Genomic DNA, 18361 nt, shown 5'->3' on the forward strand with positions numbered 1-18361 from the left:
CCTACTGAATCAGAATCGCAGAGGGTAGGACCTGGAAACAGCGTTTTAAACAAGCTCCCCAGAAGGGCCTGATGTCCCCCGAGTTTCAGAACCACTGGCCTCAGGCTTGCTTGTAATCTCACATTCCCACCTCTACTAGGGTGTCCTAAGAGGCTGGAAGTGAGGAGGAAGTAGAAGGTGGAAAGGGGATGCTACTCCCCAAACTGATGTGACAGAGATGTGCCCGAGACCTGGGGCCAAGTGTCCATTTCAGAGGGGGCGGGCTGGACGAGGGCCTAGGGGCAGCGGGCAGGTCCCCGGTGGGCCTCTCCTCCCACCCCGCTTCCTTTGTCAGTTTCCACATGCATTAAACACACTCAGTCAAGCCCAGTCACTCCCCTCAGAATTTGCTGTATCTCCCTCCACAGTGTTCCTGGACCCGACCTCAGCCACCATCCACCACGGCTCTCCCTCTCCCAACAGAGACCCCATCTGCCTCATTACTTAAATAATCTTTATTTCTCATGCACTAGGAAAGATGGGATTGTATGAAACACCGCACTTCAGAGCAAAGGCCTCGGTCCAGAACACAACACAGGGGACCAGGTGGGATCCAGGTCTGGTCAAAACTCTGGGGACCACAGTAGGGATACCACCCTCAGGGCTGGTGGCAGATCCAGGACCCTCCAGCTGCAATGGCGCCAGACACAGCACAGGGCAGCTGCCCCCTCCCACAGAGGCACAGGAAGCTGACACCAGGGGAGCACATGGACCAGAGGAAGGACGGTGAAAGCTTCTGGGCCGTGACTTGGCAGAGGTGCTGGTTCAGCACCTCTGGGGCCCGAGCCCAGGCAGCCAGGGCTGTGACTCAGCCAATTCTACCTGCCGCAGATCGCTGGCAGCCCGTGCCCACAACACACGTGTACAGGCCACACCTGACTGCCCCTCAGCCACATAAGCAAGACGGAGGCCCAAACTCAAGCCCCAGCCAAAGCTCAAATTTGCCCAAGCCAGGACCCCAAGGGCCAGACCCCCACAACCATCCCTGGCTCTTGTGGACACTCAGATGCCCGCAGGACAGCCAGCCTTCAGAGGATCCTGGGACAGGTCCACCAGCAGGGCAGACCTCAAACCTGGGCCATCAGGTGCCACCTGAGCCAAGACAAGGGTAAAGCGGCTCCTGGGCACCATTTTCCCTGGGTGGCACAGATACAGGTAGAGACATGCAGGACAGAACAAAGAAGAACAGACACATGCAGAGACCACAACAGGGCGGGAGGGGTCTGAGGACAGAACGTGGTCAAGGTGCCAAGACGCGGGGACACTATTTGGGCCGGGCTCACTGAGGCCCTGGGCTCATGGTGATGCCCGCCTCCTCCGGGATAGTCTCCAGCATCTCGCTCTGCACGGCCTGCGTGATGAGCGCCAGCTCCTGGCACAGGGTCTCATGGCGGTAGCCCACACGGATGTCCGGCACATTGGTGCGGCGGATGTCATTGCCCTCGGGGCCCTCCTTGGTATAGTTGGGTCCCAGCCAGTGGCTCTTCACCTGAAAGGGCAGGATAATGGACAGGGCTGCAGCCAGCTCTGAGGGGCCAGCTACCCTGGGACCTTCCCAAAATGCAGAGCAGGGTAGGAGAGGGGATGCCAAGGGGGTGCAGTACCTTGTGGGAGAAGCCACTCATGAGCACACTGTTGCGTGCCAGCTCGCACATGTCGCAGGAGCTGAGCTTCCACACCTGGGTGGCGATGCTGTACTCCTCCATCAGTGGCTCCTGCACAGGCCAGGTTCCCTCAGGCGGGTGGACCGGACCTGCCACCCGCCCCTCCCATGGACTTGCCACTAGGCATGCTGCACTCCACCAGCAGAGGGCAGCACCAGCCCAGAGACCTGCCCTGTGCGGGTGGCCTCCGTGTCCCAGGACACCCGCCCACCAGGCTGCCGCCATGTGCTGACCTTGGTGAAGTGGAACTGCAGGGGATCGTCGGTGGACAGTGAGACCATGAGGCCACGGGACAGGTACTCAGGTAGTGGGTTCCGGTGGTAGCTGAGGAAGAGGCTGTTGTTGCTGAGCGGGGACATGGCGATGCCAATCTGGGCCAAGTAATACAGGTACTGCAGGACCGGGGCCTGGGCAGGCAACAGGGAGGGCAGGCCTGTCAGGTGGCCTCCAGGCTGGGGAGGACACCTGGTTCTGGGGGTTACAGGTCACAGTGGAGGACAGGGGGCAGTCCAGGCTGGGCCTGAGTTGCAGAGGGTCGGTTACAGCCAGAATCCAAGTTCGGGCCTCAGTGTGGCGGCTGGGGTCCAAGCTGGGGAGGAGGACCAGTTGCTGAAGAGGCCTGAAGGGCTGGGAGGAGGGGAGGCTGGGGTGCGGAGCCTGACCTTGCGTAGGAGCAGCCCATGCGAGATGTTCTCAGCCAGCATGAAGGCCGACACCAGATGGTGGATGGGCCCGGCCTCCCCACAGTGCGGCCTCAGCACAAACGTGTGGAAGCCCCTCTGCCTGGGGGGCGTGAAGACAGCGTCGGGTCCCAAGCCTGGCTCGCCTGGGCTCCTGAGCCCCCACCCAGTGACTTTGTGGGCCTAGGACCAGGGGGCAGGGGTAGATTCTTGGTCAGCGAGGGCTGACCCACAGAGCCCCAAGGGCAGAGAACCCATCCAATCTGAGACTGGGGCCAAGAGGTGGGTCAGAGATCTGGTGGCCCCAGCCCAGGGCAGGCCCAGAGTAAGGCCTGCTGGCTGAGAGCCGGCAGGGCAGGCAGAGACACGGCAACAGCGGAGCCCAGGGGCAGGCACCTGCGCAGGTGGTTCAGCATGGCCATGTTGACGAAGGTGTAGTACAAGTAGTAGGCATACGGCGGGTTGTCCTCCTCCACCCAAGCCTCGGGGAGGGGGCTCTCCAGGTTAAAGATGTGGTTCTCAGGCTTGGACTCATCATCCACGCTGTCAAAGCCATCCACCTGGCACAGGACTCTGGGGTCAGGTCCAGAGCCACAGCCAGGCCTGAGGCAGTGTCCCCCCCATACCCAGCCCTGGGCCACACCCTCACATGCTCCAAGAAGAGATGCAGCTCCGGGTGGCTGGCAGGGTGGATGGTGGCCTCGAACAACGGCAGGAAGATGTTCTCCAGCATCTCCTGGAAGTTGGCCAGCTGGCCCTTGGTACGGTACACGTCACTGCAGGCGAGACGAGTGCACCCAGGTATGTGCAGGTCAGGGCAGAATCACAGGAGCACTTTTGAGCCATATTGGGTGGGCCAGGCAGGACAGACCGTGAGTGGACCAGGGAGTCCCTCCAGTTCTGAGGGCTCGGCTGGGACAGGGAAGGGTCAGCCATCCCAGGAGGGCAGGAGGAGGCCCTGGCCTCTTGACCTCTGCCCCCACGTTCCCTCCCACTCCAAGGGACACTCACAAGAGGCGGGGCACCTGCACGAGCCAGCGCACGTTGGGAGAGTGTACACGGTGCATGACGGCCCAGTGCGCCAGCTTGTCCCACTCGTCCCTTGAGCGCCCGTAAATGGAGAGCCGCAGCTCCGCATTCTGGTACTTGCTCTCCTCCAGGTCCGACATCACCTCCTGGGACGTGCGAGGCAACTGTCACCCTCAGGCTTCTCACCAGTCCCTGTCTTCGCGCCCACCAGGTGTGCTCAGCCAGGCCCCTTCATGCCTCTCACCTGCCCTCCCCACCCACCTATGCAAGCCCCCAGCTAGCCAGTCAGGGAGGGCTGCCCCAGGCCGACGCCGCCCCTCCCTCTACGTGGGCCCTGGCAGGCCCTCCTCCCTACCTTGATGATGTGAGCAAAGTACTTCCCAGAAACCCTGTTGTCGGTCTTGATGAAGATCTCTCGGAGGACAGACTCCCCAATAGGGTTATATTTGGCGTTGAACTTGTCAAAGCGATGGAAGGTGTTCCTGTCCTGGGGGAGAAGGGCAGGCCCAAGTCACCCCTGACCCCTGGCCCGCACACTGGCCCAGCCCCTCAGCCCCCTACCACTGGGACAGACCGCGTGCACATCGAGCGTGTCCACACTCAGGTCGTAGGCCGTGAGATTCATGCTCTCGAAGACCTCCCGCAGCGTCTGCTCGCGACCCTGCTCCATGTGCACGATCTCCTCCAGGTGCCGCTTCATCGCCCGTTTGATGAAGCGCAGCAGATGCTTCTGGTTCATGCAGGATGAGGCATGGATGTGCGTGTCCACCTGGGGGGGAACGGGGACTGCTGGGTCCACGGCAGGCCAGGACAATCCGGAGCCTGGGCGGTGGGATGGGAGAGGACTCTTCAAACTGGATGCTGGGTGGGGACCCAGGCCCTGGAGCGGGAGGCTGGGCAGAGGTGCAGGGTCAGGCTTGGGGGTGAGGGCCCACCTTGCGGATGTTGTAGAAATCTCGGTGTGGCACCTTCTTCTGGGCGGCCAGCTCCTTCATCTCGTTGAGCAGCACGTGCATCTGGAACTTAGAGCTCAGGTACTGCAGCCGACGGTAACAGAATGACTTTCTGGGCAGAAGGAGAAGCAGGCAGGGGCTCAGGCCCACGAGGAAGCACCTGGGAGAGCCTGGGTAGCAGAGCAGAGGGAGGAAGCAGGAAGGTGCAGGCCTGAGGCTGCCAAGGGGGCAGCAGATGACAGGAAAATCTAGGACCCAGTGACTGAAAGGGTGGAGACTGGGTGACAGGTGTCTGGGGCAGGGCTGGGACTGGAAGAATCCAGGCTGGGAGGGGAGCCGAGTGTCTGGGACGGGCACAGACTCACATGGGGCCATTGATAATCAGAGCCATCAGCACATTGACATCTGCCACAAATTCCTGCAGGTCGGGGTACGGCAGCTCCACCTCTGAGCAGCTGGTGTGTAGGGGGAGCTTGAGTGAGGAGAGCAAGCCAGGCCCTGTGGGCCCTTCCGAGCCAATGCAGCCCGCCACAGCTTCCCCCCGAGAATGCCCCACGCCCCTCTTACTGCTCATCAGGTTCCCTGCGGGTGTAGACGTGAACCACACCCTGCACCATGCGCAGACCCAAGCCCAGGTCCCCCGGCATGGTGCTCGGCTCACAGTGCTCATACGGGTGCTGCTCCAGCGCAGGGGGGTGCACTGGGGCATCTGCAGGGGTGAGAAGGGTGGAGTCAGGGCCAGGCCTCTTCCAGGCCACCCGCTGCCTGGCCCAGAAGCCCCAGCAGGACAGCTCCTGCCCCTGCCTCCACCCCTGCATGCCAAGAGGCTGGAATGAACTCGGGTGTGGGAAGAAGCAGGCAGGCTGAGGTTCTTGGGCACCAAGCTCAGGGAGCCTGGGATACCAGGGCACTTGGAGTAGGACAGGGATGGGGGGTCCCACCAGCGGACACAGGGGTGTCCGGGCCCTGCTCATAGGTCCGTGTCTCCAGGGGCTTCTCAGCCAGCTGCTGCAGGTACCGGCGGGTGGTGGGGCAGAAGCTCTGCAGCGACAGGGCCATGTACTTCTCCCGGATGAAGAGTGCCCGCACCACGCTCTTGGCTGCGTCCAGCAGGTCTGTGAATGGCACCTGGAGACGGGGACTCACTCTCCTTGGTCCCAGTCCCAGACCCAGACCCGACTCACCCTCGCCTCTTCCCTGGGCCTTGACCCCAGAAACTCTCAGACCATTCTGCTCTCAGCACAGCAACTAGCTTCCAGCCAGACCCTCTGCCCCTCCAGCTTCAAGAAGGAGAAACACCCTCTCTGGCCTCTACCCCCAGCTGCCCAGACTCGGGGAGCCCAACAGGATCCAGGGGACGGGGACACTCACCCCACACTTCTCCTCCCCGGAGATGGTGACCCGCTGAAACTCCCGCTCCAGCACCACATCTCGCTCCCACAGGCCCCGGTCACCCTGCCCCTCACGCTGCTCCTTGTAGAGCCTACAGGTGGGGGGTACAAGGGAGGGGCTGGAGACAGCAGTGGGGCAGGCCCCAGCCCTGCATCCCCCGCACCCCTCTGCCCTCCTCACTGGAGGTCCGAGTCACTGTCTGTCTTCAGGAAATCTTGCTTGGCCCGAAGCAGGATGTCCGGCTCCAGCCTAGAGGTGAGAGGAGTGAGAGGTCAGGCAGCTGAGGAGGCCCTTGCTCCCAGGTCCCTGCACTGTACTAGGTGCCGTGCATGTGGTGTCACCCGTGGTCCTCACAGGGATGTAGAACCCTGTGCCGTGGGTGTTGCTCTCGCCCCACATCAGAGATGAGAAAGCACACCCAGAAGTTAAGCAACATGTTCCAGGCCACGCTGGTGGGTAGAAGACGGAACCAGAACCCAGCAGCCTGACTCCAAAGCCTATGCTTCACACCACTGCTCTGTGCCGCCTCCCCAGGGGGCCCCAGAGGGAGGACTGGTTGGAAGAGAAGAGAGATGGGGCTCTGAAAGCGTCCGGATGGAGACAAACTGTCCTGTGTCCCTCCCCCCAGCCCCACGCTTCCTGTGCCCCCCACCCCATGGCTTGCCCCTTGAGGTGGCCTGTCTGGCTCTGAACCGGGGGGCTTACTTGACATCCTGGCTGATCTGCCGCTCCAGGCGCTGCCGCCGCTCCTCCAGCTGCTCAATGGGGCTCTCCTCCGGGAACTCGTATGGGGCGCTACGGAGCTCACTCTCAGCCAGGGAGCGGCTGAACAGCTCCTGGTGGGAGGGAAGGAAGGGTCAGTGTGGCCTAGCCATCAGGGTCTGGGGATGGGGTGAGGGCACAGGAGCTGGGGGTACCTGGTACAGGCTAGGGGATCAGGGCACAGCCAAGCGTGAAGTAAAAGGACAGGTGACGTGGAGAAGGGGTGAGGGGAGCAAAGACTAGGCATGGCGGCAGTGATGGGGGGACACAGGGTGCGGTGCCAGGCGATACCTCGGCGATCTCCTTGCATTTGCCATCCATAGACGTGCGCAGGTCGAGCGGGAAGTGCTTGAGGCAGGGGGCAGGGCCTGGCAGGGATCGGGCAGACTGCAGCGGAGGGGCCCCCAGCCCACCCCGAGCCTCTGTGGAGACAGTGATGCAGGGTCAAAGGGTGAAGGGCAGGGCCTGGGTGCACTGGAAGCCCTGGGCCCCTGCCTGCCCCAGGCCAGCCCCGGAGAGAGGCCAGTCACCCCTCAGAGGCTGAGGAGTGAGCCCGCATGTGGACCTCACCTGCAGTCTGGCACGGGGACCCCTCACCCATTCCAGGCTCATGGGTGGGGCCACGAGTCTGCCCCTAGAACAAGTGGATTCATTCACCCCGGGAATAAAAATCTGAATCCTGGACTAGGGGCCACCCCATCAGGCCATGAGAGAACCTCCATGTGAGTACCTGCTACAGGCAGGCACCCACATGTCCATGTACACACACACACACACACACACACACACACACACACACTCCCCTCCCCCCCTCTCTCCAGGCGCTCATTAAGGCCACACCAGCGATGCCAAGTGCACAGCTTCCAGGGCAGACAGTCCAGGATCAGACCTGCCTCTGGACCAGCAGATCCCCCTCTCAAGGGCCAGGGTCTGCGCCTGATACCCCAGACATACAAAGCCTGGGGAAGCCACAGCTGCCACTCAGCTCTGACCTGGGGACCAGCCTTCAAGGGAAGAGGAAGAGAGGAAGTGGAGGACCTGGTTGGCAGCAGGAACCCTACCTCCTCCCTGGAGGCCTGCCCTCTCCCCCAGGACCCCAGGGCTGCCAAGATGTGGCCTGGGCCCAGCCTGCCCCTCCCACTGCTGGCTGCCCCTCCAAAGGGAGCTGCCACAAACAGTCTGCGCCACTCAGAGGCCCCAGGATCTGGGCCGGAGGCCCTGGGGAAGGGAGTATCAGAAGCCAGAGTCTCTCTCCACGGAAGGAAGAATTCCTCAGCTTCCAACAGGAGGCTGGCACTAAAGGCCTTGAAGCTGATAGTCTAGAGAGGCTGCCTGAGCTCCCAGCCCACCCCAGAGGACCCTCCCTGGGCTCTCCAGCCCCACCCTCCCAGCAGGAAGCTCTCCCAGTCAGCCGTTGGGGGTACTCCCCTCCAGCACCCTCCTTTTCCCTCTCCACTGTGGCTCAGGATGGACTAGAGGCTCTACCAGGCAGCATGCCTTGAAGTCTCTGGGCCCACTTCCCAACACCCCAGAGTCCTGTCCTAAGGCTGGACAAAAAGAAGAGGGGGTGCCTGCCCCAGATCCAGGACCTAGCCCCCCACTCGCCGTGGTGCCTGCCTGGGCCCTACCTGCAGTCAGGCAGCGCCAGCCAGCAGCCCTGTGCCCCTTGCCCGCCTGTTTGCTGAGTGGAGCTGCAGCCAGTCCCCCAGGACAGCTCAGGGGCCGGCACGGGCTGTACCAAGTGCAGCTGCATGCAGGGGAGACCCTGGGATGACGGCAAGCAGGGGACTGGGGAAGCTCAGGGGAGAAAAGAAATCAAGGGAAGGAGTATCAGAGTTGGGAGATAAGAGGAACCCCCAAACTGAATAGGCCCTTAACCTCTACAGTGCCAGGGCCCAGCCCAAAGTGGGGCCCCCTAGGGGGAGGAGCAGGGCAGGCCGATATGGGCAGGGCAGGCTGGCAGGGAAGGGACAAGCCTCCTTAAAATGCAGCGCCCTAGGGGATTGTGTGTAGGGCCTGGCTAGCCAGAGAGTAGGAGGGGATGAGCAGCCCTCCTCACTTCCATACCCAACAGCCCCAGGCCAGCTTCCTCTGCCCAATGGCCTTGTTTGGCCCACCACTGCCCTCTGGGCCCCTGACTATGGGATCTCTTGGGAGAACAGGGCCCCTGCTGGGGAGAGGAACTGGCTGGCAGCCGAGGTAGAGGCTCAGTCCAGGAAAGGACCAGTTACGGAGCTTCCCTGTTGCCCAGGGGACTGGTTCATGGCCCCCTAGACCTCCAGCCCCTGTCCAAGCCTATCATTGGGGACAGACTGCCCAGGAGAAGAGGTTCAGAAGTGGGACTAGAATTTGGAGGACTTGAGTCTGACTCTGTTCCCAATTACTGGCAAGTCTCTACCTTCCGGAGGCTTCAAGTCTGCCTATAATGGGGTGATAAGGGGTCCTGCCCTGCCTAGCCACAGCTGCTATAAGGCGCACAGAGATACGGCTCTGCAAGATGGTTCTGGAAAGTACTATCATCTGTGATTATGAACTCCTGGGACCCTCCAAACACTCCCCACATGCTGTCCCACCCACTGGGGGCGGAGGGAGCTTCTGGGCCCAGCGTAGGCCAAGGCAATGAGCAGTGAGGGTGTGAAGAGAACAGAATTGGCAGGGTGGGAACACTGTCTCTTACTTGGAAGAGGGCAGAGCAGAAAGCGGAAGGAAGATGGGCACCAGCTCTGCCCTCAGAGTGTTAAGACAAAGCCTAAGGCCCTTGCTTCCCCCAAGAACCCTGACCCTACATGGCTCCTCCCCACTTCTAACCCCCTCCAGAGAGACTGGCCACAGACCTCCAGGGCTGGTGTGTATCGGGTCAGCAGAACTGAGTCAAAGGCCCTAATCTCAACCACCTCTCCTAGCAGGGTGACCCAGGGTCTCCACAGAAATGCTGGGGTGACCAGGACAGGTTCTGGCACGCACAGCCATCCCCCCAGCCTGCCAAGCCACCACACAGGGCTGCCGGGGTTCACCAGAGGTGACAGACAGGCAATAACCTCCACACTTCCTGAGGCCAGGTCTAGAAGACCCAGCTGCCTACTGGTCCCTTCTCCCAGGGTCTGTGCTACAGCACCACACACACACACACACACACACACACACACACACACACACAGCGTGGGGAGGAGTGGTCAAAAGCCAGAGGGGTCTACTCCCCAGCCATTTCCACCAACTCCAAGATTCTTGCCAACCTGTCTACCCACTTGACCAGAGCCCCTCACTCACTGCCAAGGCTGCCCCGGCAGGCAGAGAGGTACCCAAGGCTTTTGACCCCCAAGAATCAGATGCTCCCACCATGTGACCATCCCAAGGTATACAGATCTAGCCTCAGGGGACACACCCTCTGGAGGCACAGACCTGGGCACAGAGAACACAGACCCCCAGGCCAATACAGAACTCAGGCCAGCATCTTCAGTAGCATAAGAAAACCAGGAGATAGGCATAAGCAAAATCAGGCTACAAGTACAGACAGGTGCTCCGGGGGTGGGGGCACTGGCTTGACCTGGTCACCAAAGTGGGGGTGGTCTTCCCTTAGCCACAGGCCTGGGAGCAGCAGACGGCAGGTAGCTATCCCTCAGCAAGCACGGACCCAGGCAGCCGAGCCCTCAGGGCGATGGGCACAGCTGCACCACGCTGCCAGATCCAAACGGTGCAGAGATGCCTACAGGAGTGGGAGCCGAACCAAAGGGTGCAGGAGCACACGCAGGCCGGCAGCGGCCCCAGCCTGAGCCCCCGCACGGGCCCAGCCCAAGGACACCCCATACTTCTGAGGAAGCTCACAAGACAGATCAGGAATGAACAAACTGCAAACAATAGATACAGTTGAGCCCCTAGACCCTGGATGCCGGGTGGCAATAAGTATGCCTTAACATCAGACCCCCAGTAAGGGGGTTCAAGATCTAAGATCCTAGAAAGAGTAACTAACTGCAAGAGGACAGCCTGAGCCTGCCTGGTAAAGGCACAGACACCAGCAGTGTGGCCAGTCTGCAAACTAGTCAGTCCCACACATCCCCCACTCCATTCACACACACTCCACATGCAAACAGTCTTAGCACATCCACACGCTGACACGTGTGCAAATACACTCTTGCTGCACCCACACCCATGCCCACTCCTCGTTACAGAGGACAGCATCCCCGGCACAGAACCCTGTCACCCTCCACCCCACCTCCCTCCCCACACCACCTCCCAAGCCAGCTGTCCCTGGGATGGGGACAAGGGGCACCACTGCAGAGAAGGTGCAGGAGAAGCCCCCCTCCTGAGGGGACCAGTGGCCTGGGCGAGAGGTAGCCGCAGAGCCAGCCTGAGGCCAGGAAGCACACACTCACCTGGTACTGCAGAGGAAGCCTGCAGGCTGGCCCGCTTCTTAAAGGGATATTTGGCCTTGGATTTGCTGGGACCAGATGAATAGGATGCCATGGCTCCGGCCGCAGAGACAGCGGGGGGAGTCTGAACCGCACCAGCTGGGCCTGGCTCTGCCACATCCAACCCCTTCCTCTGCCCCGCCCCCAGCGGGAGTGACTGATGCAGGAAGCAGAGGCCCCGCAGGCGGAAGAGGCCCTGGCCATGATTTCTGATGTTGTCTAGGCAACCTCAGGAGGGAGGGCCTCCATCCCTGCCCCTTTAACCCTCCCTTCCTCTCCTCAGTCCCCCGGAGTTACACGGATGGTCGTGTCACTTGTTTCCTCACTTCCCCTGCGGGGTGGAAGTGAGGAAACAAGATGGAGACGGGCCAGCCCCAGCACTCCACGAAGCCCTCAGGAGCCCCTTGCCCCTTGCCAGGGCTCTGGAGCAAAAGAGTCAAAGTCCAGGCTAACTGGTCCAGCCAGCCAGGCAGAAAACAAATAGTAATAGAGACGGATCCAGTGCAAGCACCCCCAAGCTCAGAACACTTTCCTCTCAAGGCCAGCGGATTCCATGAAAATCCAGCCCCTCTGGGGCAGAGTCCCCTTTTTTCCTCGTCTGACCCCCGGCCCCAGGGGTAGCCCAGCTCAGAGAGGATGGGGTAGAACTGAGAATCCTAGCCCTGTAGGGAGGAGCCTGTCTTGGGAAAATTCCACTGTCCACAGAAGCTACCCTCTAGGAAGGCAGGGAGGCCAGGAGTTAGGGGCTTCTCTGGGGTCTGGGAAAGAGACCCCAGCGGCTTCTGACTTTGCCTTCTGTCTTTCCACACTCAGGCTCTGCTCTCCAGGCGCTCCCCGGGAGGAGCTGTCCGCCTTCTGTAGGTCTGCAGGCTGTGCCCACCCTCTTGTCACCCTGGACACTGCACTTCTCTGTCCCAGAGACCCTGTCCTCCTTCACACGCGCACACACTCACCTGAGGCCATGCTGCCCGAGCCCTGAGGGGTACCGGGAAGTCTGCTCTCCAGGGTCTGCAAAGCCGGAAAGCCCGGTCGCGAGGGACGAGAGAAGGGCTGGGATCCAGACCCCGGCAAGTCGCTCCAAGGGCCCCTGCCCTGGCACTGATATGAGAGAAGTAAGACAGTCTTTCAAAATTGCTGACTGTAGGGAGGCGGACCCCTGCCGACCTGGGCCGCTGCACTGGCCTTGTAGACCCCGGCGTCCCGACCCCCAGCCCCGCACTCCAGAGGCGGGCAGGCCACGTGCTCCCCAGAGAGCGGGACCCGGAACTCGTCTGGGCTTCTCTCCACACTTTCTGGGTATTCGGGTCGGACTCGGGTGGCTGGACTGTGGTGGAGTCACGCAACAGGTGCAACCCCACTGAAACCTCGCCAGCGCCGGCGCGCTCCTCCGCAGCCCCAGACCCCGCCAAGTCCGTGGCCCCGCCCCTGCTCGGGCCCTCCCCCGCCAAGCCGGCCCCGGCCCCGCCCCCGCCATTTTTCCTCTTCCCGGCGCCACGTGGGCAGCCGCCACTCAGCATCCGCCCCGCAGCGTCTTGGGCAAGTACTGTGCGTCAGCTTCCTCACCAGTAAAGCGAGATGGGGTAATCGCAGTACCTCACTCAAAGGGGTTATTGTGAGGATGAAACGTTAGGCACCTTTGCATGACACCTGGCACAAAGCCAGTGCCCAATAAAAGATAGCTATTATTATTGTGCCAGGGTTCTCTTTTAGCAGAAGTTCTTCCCGGCAGGCGTAGCTAGGCAGGGTGTGTCGTGCAATTCTGACTCCCCTTCCCACATTTATTTATGTATCTGTTGGTCAAGAGCTTAGGCTCTGTAGCCAGTGTGGTTCAATTCCAGACTCCACCTACTTCCTGACTGCCACTGGGAATGTTAACTTCTCTGTGCTTCTATTTCCTCTATAAAATGAGTGTAAGAGACCCCACTTTATATGGTAGTTGTTAGGATACAGGAACTAATATAAGTTAAGTGCCTAGCTTGTAGTTACTACTCAGTTAATGTTCCGTAATATCATTGCTGTGCTTTGGCCTTGGTCCCCTGTTGACACTCTCAGAGGTTGATTCTCCTTGCAGTCTATAAAGAAGGGGTGCTGGGCTATTTTGAGGACTGCAGAGACCCCACACAACCAGAACCCCCACTCCCAAGTGGCAGAGAATCCTACTTAAAGGAAACCTGTGGGAGAAAGGCCCTATAACGTCACTGCACATAATTAAACGTATTAGCAGCTATTAGTCTATTCCTGTGTCTCTACCTTGCGGGAGCCCTTTGCCCCCACACCCAGTTGTACTAATGCTGTTTGTCCAGCTCCTCCCAGTTCTCACCACCTCAACCAAATTCCTTCCCGAACTCTGCCTCCTCCCCTCCTACCCAGACTGGATTGTGGACCCTGAACCCTATTCTCCACCTGCACCTGGTGTTGCCTCCATTGATCCCTGCCTACTTACTGCTCTTCACCCTGGACAAACTCAAAAAACCATGGCCTCCGTAAACATGGGGTGGGGGGCGGGGAACTTCACCTCACAAAGAATCAATAAAACTAAAAAGAGAACAAGGAGATACCATGTTTACCCATCAAATTAGCAACGATTAAAGGAAAAAAAAATCCTAAAGCAGGCAAGGGGGTAGTTAGTGAGATGGGACACACACATATCCTACTGGTGGTCATAAAAAACATTGATATAATCTTTCTGAAATCCATTTGGCAACGTCTACTCAAGAGTCTTAAAAAGGTTCATATTATCTGATCCAGTAATTCCACTTCCAGGAAATTGTTCTTCTAAAAAGCGCTGCAAGAAAAATATGCACAAAATTGTTCATAACTGCAATGTTTATCACATAGAAAGGTTGGAAACTTAAAGGTCCAACAATAGGAAAATGTTTAAATTATGTCATATGCATACAATGAAATACAACCATTAAAAATTGTTCTTGAAGAATCTCTCAATAAGGTGAAAATGTTTACAATGTAAAGTTAGGTGAAAAAAATGGATGCACAAATCTGTACATACAGTATGACCCTAATTATGTGACATATATGCATAGAAAACAAACACATCAAAAAGTGTAACAAATGATTATCGGTGAGTGGTGGAATTATGGCTTATATTTATTTTCCTCTTTATACTTATTTGCATTTTTAAAACTGTCTACAATGCATATCCATGATTTTTATAATCAAGGAAATGGAAAGCAACAAAAGTCTATAAAAATCTGTAATAGCCTCCATATCCCACCTAGTTAAGACTCTCCTATGTCTTAACCCTGGACTAAATTAGTCTTGGGGCCTTTAGGAATTTTGAGGCTGTTGGGCTCTCAACATTGAATAATAAAATAAATCTCAAAATTAAAAATCAAGTCCCAGGTAACCATGTAGAAGGTCATCTATATTCTGATACAATGCAAATTTTGACATAACTTTAAAGGGTGGTATCTTGCATTGGGCCAGGTCTTTTTAGGATTCCCCCTTAATCCAGACCTACCTACCTGTTTTACCTACGTAACCAGCCCATAGGTGGCAATTCCTGCCCTCCACCCTACCTAGGAAAACCAGTTCACTAGTCCCTTCATGCTCCTCCCTAGTCCCATCTACAGCACACCCTTCACCCTATAACCCTCCCCTATTTCTAGACTTTCAGTATGCTGTCCCTGCTAGGAAGTCTGCTCTGACTACAGCTAAGCCGCTATCTCCCCACCTATACAACATCAGCAAGAACCTTAGTGGGGTTTCATTGTCTATGTAGAACAGTTTGGGAAATGAAGGAGTGAATCATCCTCTCCGACCTCCAGCTGTTTTCCTATTGGGGACTTAATGTTGTCTTTGAGCCTCTGGGATCTTCCCTAGCTTGAAACCAGCTTCCTCACTGCCTAGCCTGTACCACAGATGGTTCCTGGAATGGCCCTCCCTGAACCTTAGGCCCCCACTGACAATGCACTCCTTAATTCTCTGAAGAACTGCTTCTCTTAGCTTCTCGCCTGATGCTCACCTGTAATATCAGCCTCCTACCACGGTCAAACCACTTTCAGCAGGTATTACACTTGGGAGAGAATACCTGCAGCCTCAAAAAGATCATTGGCCATGAGTTTCCTAAACCAAACATCATGCCTAGATCCTTCTAGAATCAAGCTGTTCAGCTCTTTTTCTCAGCTTCTCCCAGGAGCCAGTCCCCCACCCCAGTCACCCCGCATTGTTTATAGCACCATGCAGCTGTATCTAACCATACTTGCTTATAAGTCTTAAATGGGTTTTAGCCAAACCCTTTGTCATTCAAGGCCCTTCACTGGCTAGCCCCAATTTTCCTTTCCTGTTCTCATCTCCCAGCCCTCCCCTCCATGCACTTTCCACACTCTTTTACTCCAGTCCAGTCATATCAAACTTCCCAGTCTTTTCTGAGCACACTTTGTACCTCATGCCTCCCTGCTTTTTCTCATGCTCTTTCCTCTCCTCCAAATGTCTATCCCCCATTTCTACTGTTGTTCTGCTTCTCTGTTGAAAGTCTGTTCATTTTCCAATTTTCCCCTCCCTTCTTCTACTAGAGAATTTATCAACTTGACAGTGAGATGTGTAATTCTCTTTTCTACCAGGGGTACAGGCTAGGTTTTAAACAGCTCTAAATTCTCCAGCAGTAGCACAGTGCTCCTTTAACTAAATTGTTTCTCTGTGCATTTACACCAAATCTTCCTTTGGACTGGAAGGCCCTGAAGGGAGTTCCTCTTTCTTCATGCCCACCCCCCAACTCCAGCTGGGACAAGGCTTTACACACAATCCCTACCACTGGGTATAAGACAGATCCTAAGACTTCCCCTTAACTCAGGAAGCAGGATTAAATTAGTTGGAAAACAGTGATTTTTTTCTTTCATTCAAAATATTGTAACTATTCAAACAATAAAGTCTGTTGCTAAAGAAGCTAAAGACTTTAGCTTTAGCTAAAGACTTCTTGCTAAAGACTTCTTGCTAAAGAAGGGGTTATACGGACTGTAGACTAGGACACATGAGCTCTAGCTGATTCTGATACTAACTTGTTTAGTAACATGTGGATCGCCTTTCTGTGCTTCAATTCACTCACCTCTAAAATGGGAATAGCACCTACTCTACCAGGACACTGAACCCAAATGGGATAATAAAGGAGAAGAGCCACAGGAAAGGCACAGGAGCTTAAGACAGGAGGCAGGAGGCATCAGGATGGTCCATGCATAGTAGCAGGCAGGTCTGTGCAATTAGAGGGCGGGTGAGGGCCAGGAGTTCCCATAGTCAGCTTAGTAGTGGGAATTGGGAGCCCAACAATCTAGGAAACAAGGAGAAGCAGCACAGAAGTTTGCTGAGGTGGTAGGTAAAAAAGCAACAAGCTCAAACATTTTCCCCACTTATGAAACAAGTCAGTGGCTCCTTTAACAATGCAAGTGCTGCTGTTACTGAGCTCATGCATTTGCCCATCTTTTTTTGCCCAATGTTCTTTCTCCGGCTAATTTTGTGGGGTAGTGGAAAGAAAGATTGCCTGGCTTGTTTACTAAGCTACATGACCTTGAATAAAAGTTACTTAACCTTCAAGTCTCAGTTATCTGGTCTGTAATTTGGGGACAAGAGCACTTACCTTGAAGTCAGTGTGAGAATTAACTGAGAGGAGCCACGTAAACTGTCTAGCACAGTTCCTGGCAGTTCCTTGTTCTGAACAGTGCAGGCTGCAGCGCAGCTCTGGCCTAGGTATAAGTTACCAATATTGTGGGTAGGTTAGGCAGGGCTGGTGAGGTATCATTACTGAAACTTTATAGCCAAGATTCCAAGACAGTCACAATTTCAAAGACTCTCCTGTTTTCCCTTAAGTCAATAAGAACCTGCCAATTTTTGATTGGGAAAAGATGATCACCATGGAAGGCACCTTGGCGGCTGCCTACTTCTCCATCAGCCCTGAGAGTCTGGGCTCCAGGCCCAGGGCTTCTCAGCCAGATACCCAGATATGCAGGCGAGAGGCGGTGGGTAGGAGGAAGGTGATCAGGGATAGCTCAGGGTACCTGGTAGATGGGAGACCTAGGTTCTACCTCCCACTTTCTCAGTCTACCTGGCCACTGCTGCACAATTCCACTCTAAAAGGAAAGAGCAAGTTAAATACTTGGAGCTCAGTGTTTCTCTGCATTGGCTGTGCCTTAGAATCACCTGGGAAATTTTTAACTCTTCATGCCTGGACTGCACTCCAGACCAGTTAAATCAGTATTTTTTTTCTTTTTTAAAGTTCTCTGGGTAAATTCCAATATACACCAAAAGCTGAGAACCACTGTTCTAGATCAGGGTTTTTCAAACTGTATTAGTTTAGAATACAGTTTCTCAGGCTCTAGAATTGGCACTACTATGGGAACTTATTGATTCTAAAGCACACTCTTTTAAAAACACACATATATTAACCTCTTTGAAATCAGAATGATCTTCCATTCAGTGCCATCTAAGGTTTGATGAAATACAGAAACAAGCATCCCAGGTAATTCTTATGATTTGGCCAGTTTGAGGAAAAAACTGTTCTCTAGTACTCCCTAGGGCAAAGCTTTCCAATCTTTAGTATCCTTAAAGTCACCTATGATCCTGTTAAAATGCAAGTTCCGAATCAGAAGGTCTGTGTTAAGGCCTAAGATTCTGCACTTATAAGAAGCTCCCAGGTGATCTGTGCTAGGCCTTTCACCACATTTTCGGTAGCAACGTTCTAAAGCATGTCCCTCTGAGGAGCTTCCACAGCAACTCATTTAAGTAAACTGAAATAACTGGCATAGACAAGTATGACCAATGGAGAGAGTCTTTGATATGTCTGTGAGGCAGTTTGTAGGCTGCACGCTCATTTCTCCCTGGGAAGGGGCAGCTGCAACAAGAGCCAGAGGAAGGGCTACCCTGACCTTTGAGGAGCCAGAGGCTAGAGTCTAATTTCCCAAGGAAGCACTGTTATGTGAGGCGGCACAAACCCTCCACACTAAATACCAGCAAAGTTCACTTGCCAAGTGAAGTTAGGTCCCAGGTGGCTTTAGTGGGTAAGCAGCCCCGTTCCCTCTACCACATACCCATTTTCCTTCTTTCCCTCACTCATCAAAACTTCATTGAGGATCCACTAATAAACCACAAGCTCTGAAGGATTCAAAGATGAATCAGATTTGGTACCTGACCTTCGGGGGGAGGAATTCAGTCTGGAGGAAACCCATCTGTAAAATAGACAATAATGAAGTGATTAAGTGCTAATAACAGGAGTATGTATAAAGAGATGAGCCAACATAAAGGAACAACGCTAATAGCTTCCTGGTGCAGCAGCCACTGGAGGAGCTGGAGGAAACATTTCTAATCTTTCCAAAAAGGGGTAAACCCCAAACAAAGATTCCTTGACAGGACCGGCCTGCTACGATGGAAGAGTGTGCGTTGGTGCCTTGAAGCTGTGTAATCTGGAGTCTCAACGTGGGGAAAGCTTCCTC

The 18361-nt window shown here is 55.9% G+C and overlaps 1 protein-coding gene across 4 annotated transcripts; it reads right to left on the reverse strand.

Annotated features, from left to right (window-relative positions):
• Positions 1-475: 475 nt before the first annotated feature.
• AMPD2 (adenosine monophosphate deaminase 2) lies at positions 476-12348 on the reverse strand. 4 transcript variants are annotated; one of them, XM_007449308.1, is made up of 19 exons: positions 11879-12348; positions 10890-11238; positions 6811-6941; positions 6463-6593; positions 5938-6006; positions 5737-5848; positions 5307-5493; positions 4933-5074; positions 4731-4820; positions 4348-4477; positions 3987-4181; positions 3768-3899; positions 3395-3558; positions 3033-3159; positions 2780-2943; positions 2366-2486; positions 1937-2110; positions 1644-1754; positions 476-1528 (listed from the first exon to the last, which is right to left on the reverse strand). In XM_007449308.1, the coding sequence occupies exons 2-19, from the start codon at positions 10978-10980 to the stop codon at positions 1319-1321; spliced, it is 2481 nt and encodes an 826-aa protein (XP_007449370.1). In that variant the 5' UTR covers positions 10981-11238; positions 11879-12348; the 3' UTR covers positions 476-1318. The 4 variants fall into 4 exon arrangements, with proteins under 4 accessions (XP_007449370.1, XP_007449371.1, XP_007449372.1 ...); XM_007449309.1 differs by lacking the exon at positions 10890-11238; XM_007449310.1 differs by lacking the exons at positions 10890-11238; positions 11879-12348 and adding an exon at positions 8148-8251.
• Positions 12349-18361: the final 6013 nt, after the last annotated feature.

The sequence above is a fragment of the Lipotes vexillifer genome, unplaced genomic scaffold (genome assembly GCF_000442215.2).
Source record: "Lipotes vexillifer unplaced genomic scaffold, Lipotes_vexillifer_v1.1 scaffold393, whole genome shotgun sequence".
Taxonomy (NCBI): Eukaryota; Metazoa; Chordata; class Mammalia; order Artiodactyla; family Lipotidae; genus Lipotes; species Lipotes vexillifer.